The sequence below is a fragment of the Carya illinoinensis genome, chromosome 4, assembly GCF_018687715.1.
Source record: "Carya illinoinensis cultivar Pawnee chromosome 4, C.illinoinensisPawnee_v1, whole genome shotgun sequence".
Taxonomy (NCBI): domain Eukaryota; kingdom Viridiplantae; phylum Streptophyta; class Magnoliopsida; order Fagales; family Juglandaceae; genus Carya; species Carya illinoinensis.
The window spans coordinates 33,311,400-33,316,469 of record NC_056755.1 but is presented as its reverse complement, the minus strand read 5'-3'; the positions used below and the strand labels follow the sequence as shown (position 1 = coordinate 33,316,469).

The window sequence follows — 5,070 nt, the reverse complement described above, 5'->3', positions numbered from 1 at the left end:
TTTTCCTATTAGATTATGGGTGTGTTTGAAGATGCTGTAGGAGTTTTAAAAAGTATTTAAATAGTTTTAAAAGTATTTTAATATAAAAATTAAATTATTTAAATATTACACATTAAATCATTTTTATTTTCAAATAAGCTAAAAAAACACGTTTAAGGATAAACATAAAATAAAACGTATTTTTTAGATAATGCAAAACGTAATTCAAATTTTAAAAAAATTGTTAAAGGAAAAAAATACATATATAACTCCCAAAATTATTACTTTCAAACTTTAAACATATGGTCATAATTTTTTTAAATTCAAATAATCATAATTTTTATTTTAGAAATTATTTTATTAATTTGCTTATAAATAAACATAATGTATTTAAAAATATTTTAAAATAAAAAATTTATTATTTAAATTATAAACTATATTTGTTATCGCAATTTATTTTATAATTTATAATTTATTATAAACTATAAAAAGTATGTATTTTATCAACCTCTTTTCCTTTCATTTTGAGCGAATCCACATTCCTCACCCTTTACCAGAGAAAAGATATTTATGGTACAATTTTATTTTACTTTATTTTACCTTTCTCACTTTCTGTTTGGACGGCGAGTTTTATTGGGCTCTCTCGTCGTCGCGACTTTCCGACCTAATTCTGGTCAGGTACTCCATCCTCATTATCATCATTCATCTTTCTCAATCTTTTTCTTTCTTGTTTGTTTTCTCGTATACATGCAGCGATTATTATGCTTACACCTCTCTCTGTGCGTGGATTGTTGTCGTCTATTTTAGGGTTTGAATAATATTTAATCCGTGGCTCTGTTTGGTTTTTCGAAGCAGAATGAGTGGAAAAAAGGAGGAAACACACTAAAAGGAAAACTCTTTATGAGGGAAAGCTGTTCCCTTTTCCTCAAAATATCCTGAAAACCAAAGTGAGGGTTTTTGTGTTCTGTGTTATGAGATCGCAATCTAGAGAGCTGTGTAGTCGAGCATTGGGAACTTTATTAGATTCAAGCTGATCAAACACTGTCCGAACAGTCATCTATTTAATGTTCGCATATGCATTATAAAATTGAATTTTTGGGATGGAAATGCCACCGATTTGTGACCTTTTTCTTTTCCATTTTTTATATTTTTGTGCGAAAAACTTGATGAACTGATATTCGAGGAATTAAGGGCTCCAAGGAAGTTGGAAACAGCTATGTGACATCGTATCGTAAGAGGAAAATGCGGTGGGTTGAAAATGAAATTAGCTATATATTTCTTTTTCTTATAGTGATCGGAAACAGATATTCTATTTCTTTCTCTGTAATGAATGAAAAGTGTTGTGCGAAGAGGTACAAGTCCATTAACATGGTAACAGCACTCAGCAACTAGATGGACAGTTCTCATAATTTTCATAATTTATTTTGTCAAAAATCTTGGTTTCCCAACAGGGAGTTTTGAATTATTATGCTAATTGGTATGTTCTCATTTCTACTGTAGATGGACAGTGAAGTTGGTCATAATCTAAAGCAGGAACGTTCAAGGACAAGGTGGACGGCATCCCTTGATAAGATATTTGCAGACTTGGTTGTGAAGCAGATTCGAAGGGGGAACAGACCAAACAATGTTTTTGACAAGAAAACGTGGAATCTCATTCGTGAGGAATTTAATGAGCAAACAGATCTCAACTTCAATAACAATCAATTAAGGAAGCACCTGGATGTTTTGCGGACACGCTTCTATAATCTTAAGTCAGCTTTTTATCAAAATAATGACTTTGCTTTGGACGATTCTTATTGCATTGGTTTTGATCTGTATGAAAACATCGGGGTATGTCTTCTTATACTTCTGGGACTCAAGACTGGACATATGTTTTAGATATTTTGTTGTGCATTTCTGATAGACTATCTATTTAGGCACAGACTAGACCTGAAATGATCAGAGTCAAGGACTGCCCCATATATGAGCAGCTATGTGCAATCTTCACAGATTCAGCAGCTGAAGGGAAATATGCACAATCCAGTCACTATGAAGAGCTAGACAAGTCTGCTGGAGTGGATTGTGCAGGACTAATTCCATGTCAAGATGGTGGAATCCCATGTTCTACGAATCCATCATCATCAATACATGTGCAAGGAAACATGTCTATGGCAGAAAAGGTAATCAAGAACATTGCACAGAGAAAAAGGAAAGGTCCATCTGAGACACATTCTCTTTTGGGTCAAGGAATCTATGATACTATGGCAGAAGCCTTGTCAGAAATGGTTACTGCTTTGAAGTCGAGGGCAGTTGCAAATACATCCAGTGATGACCGATTTAGTATCACTAATTGCATTAGGGCACTGGATGAGATACAGGACATTGAGGAGCGGCTCTATTTTGCTGCGTTGGACCTCTTTGAGGACCCCAGTTTAAGGGAGACATTCATATCCCTGAATGGCAAAAAGATCCGGCTGGCATGGTTGCAGGGCAAGCATGGTAAAGCAACAGTCAGTTTGCATGACTTTTGGCTAAGTGGGGAAATGTAAATGTCGCCTTCACTAATATAGTATATATTCTAGCGAACTAGGTTGGGTTGTTCATATCGTTTCTGCCATTTTTTGGGTTGAAATAGTTTTTTTTTTTTAAATACTAATCTCACCTTTTCTCATGTGGTTTTGTTCATAATTGATGTCATGATTCATGGATAAGATGGTGATGCAGTGAACGTTCTGTATCCAATTTATGTATAGAATTGAATGTGTGAATATTGCTGCCTGTGTAATTTTGTGATTGTGTTTGCCTTGAAATAAATCTTAGGGCTGTAGAATTTGAACTTGAAGCCATGATAAGCAAAACCCGGTGTTGTGGCGTTATGAAGTAATTCGCAGAGTTCTTGCACGTGTCTAAAGTGACCAGTTTTTTGGCCCGCATTGACAGTTTCTTTTTATTTTTATGTGTTTGCATTGGAGGATCATCAAGCTGGGAAAGCAAAGGAGTCGTGAGCACTGCTGAATGGACAGCCATTCCGTTTATAGAAACCCTTTTCGTATTTCTGTTATTTCCTTGCTGAGTTGTACATAAGGGGCATTACTGTATTTTCATCTTTGATAGGTAGTTAGAATATTCCTTTAGCAATTGTACATAAATTCAGTTCCTGTAAAACAATTCGATTCATTCAATAAACACGGAGAATATTTTGCTCTCCTTTCAGCATTTACAGAGTAGAATTTCTTTCTCCATCTTGCTTTGTTACAGTTTGCAAAGGCGAGACGGTTACCCTTGGCCGCTACATGATGAGCGAAAGCGACAAAAGGCGTATGTCTATGCTGCGGCGACGTGCGTTAACTGATTACACGGACATATTTTCACTAGCGATTGCTTAGCAGAGATTGCTATCGTGGTAAGCAACCATGGCTACATAGAAATGGTTTTTTATGAGCATAGAAATACTTTCGAGGCCAAATCAAATTTATAAACCCAGAAACAATTGATAAATGCGAAGTGCATAAGTTTTCGTAAAAAAGCAAGAGAAAACTGGAACTCCAGACAACAACCTTTGAAGCTCCAGTTTCCCCCAGACACGAGAAGTGTAACTCGATTTGAAATACTTTGTATACATCAAATGAATTAACCTGTCAGTTATTTTCTCTGAGATTTGAGTTCAGCCTCCTTCAATAGTTTTGCGCCAACTCGTGCGGAAAACAAAAAGACAAGAGAAAAAGCTATGGAGACCTTAAGCACATTTCTGAACTGATACGATAACTAAAGAGGACTAGAAACCAATCATTTCACCGTATTGAAAAGAATTAAATCTTTCAGGATGATAAATAAATAAATGATGCTAGTTCGTTCAATCTTCTGAACCATATGAAGTTCGTGCATAGCATAAACACATCTGCTATACCCACCTCCACACACCTGAAAGTCAGAAAGTGGATATAGCAGTGGCTTTGATACATAACCAAATCTCATGGAATGTCCAGTGGCGCCGCTAACTGAACCAAAGGTAGAGATGTTTATGTCCACATTTATCATGGATATGATGCAACATTGATATCTGAGATAAGGAGAACACCATGTAGGTTTCAATCTGGATATGAGACCCCCTGCCACTTCAAACGGACCCAAACACGATATACAATAGTCTTACCAAGTTTTGTAGAAGAGGTTGGTTCTCTGCTGTAGTTAGTATGAAAACTGTTCTGTAGAAAAAAAGATTAATGAAAGCTTTTGCAATTAAAGAGCTCGATAGTGGAGAAGGGAAGCCTAACTTGCGTAAGGAGGCTATAAGACCTGGGCCAAAGATATGGTCCAGGCCCGTAGAGAAGCCCAACCCATTTGAAGAACGATGTCGTTTTGGGATGAGAAATTTTTGTTTTTTTTTTCTTTGTCCCCACAACTGCCCAACAATTTCTTCTCCCTATCTTTTCTATTTTCTTTTCCCCATCTTTCTCTCCTCCTTGTTGCTTCTCTCCCACGTTTTTATTTTTCTTCTCGCCTAATGTAGATGTCTCTCTATTTTTTCCTTTATTTTTGTGAGTTTCGTTGCCCAAGCCCTACCCTAGCCCAACATCTTTCTCCTAAACCTCTATCTCCCACCTCTATCATGAGCCTCCTGCCATCCAGCCGCCTCCTAACACCCCCAAGCACGCCACGACATCAAGCCACCATCCAGCCTTCACATTGCCAACCATACATCCAACAGAGTCGGTGTTGCGCCACTACCATGCAAAGCCTTCGAGTTGCACTGTGCATGCACTAACATGCTCCTAAGTCTAGCAAGCAAGCGAAGGACCACCATTGGAGCCCTGTTTTCCCCTTCTACATGTAGGAACAAAACCACCACAGGAAGCCATGCTGCCACACTATGAACCACCAAAAGGAGCCCTCCCCTAGCCTCTGTTTTTGCTCCTCAAAATAGAGCACCATGATTTTTGGAACACACGAGTCCTTTGTTTGATGCCAAGCCTAGCCACTTGTGCACCACTAACTAGTTGCTACCGACATGCAATTTGGCAGAGACCAAGAACTCAACCTGAGCACCATTGCCCCGCCAGCCACGATACCCAACTCCACGGTCCACTAGTCACAATGCCTCCTCGCTAGAAG

The 5,070-nt window shown here is 37.7% G+C and overlaps 1 protein-coding gene across 6 annotated transcripts; it reads left to right on the top strand.

Annotated features, from left to right (window-relative positions):
- The first annotated feature begins 508 nt into the window (after positions 1 to 508).
- Positions 509 to 3,174, top strand: LOC122308389 (L10-interacting MYB domain-containing protein-like). 6 transcript variants are annotated; one of them, XM_043121683.1, is made up of 5 exons: positions 549 to 657; positions 835 to 1,226; positions 1,480 to 1,809; positions 1,896 to 2,457; positions 2,931 to 3,174. In XM_043121683.1, exons 3-5 carry the CDS (start codon positions 1,480 to 1,482, stop codon positions 3,029 to 3,031), a joined length of 993 nt encoding a protein of 330 aa, XP_042977617.1. In that variant the 5' UTR covers positions 549 to 657; positions 835 to 1,226; the 3' UTR covers positions 3,032 to 3,174. The 6 variants fall into 6 exon arrangements, with proteins under 6 accessions (XP_042977614.1, XP_042977615.1, XP_042977613.1 ...); XM_043121680.1 differs by lacking the exon at positions 835 to 1,226 and having other exon boundaries at positions 509 to 657; positions 1,902 to 2,457; XM_043121681.1 differs by lacking the exon at positions 835 to 1,226 and having other exon boundaries at positions 509 to 657; positions 2,941 to 3,174.
- Positions 3,175 to 5,070: the final 1,896 nt, after the last annotated feature.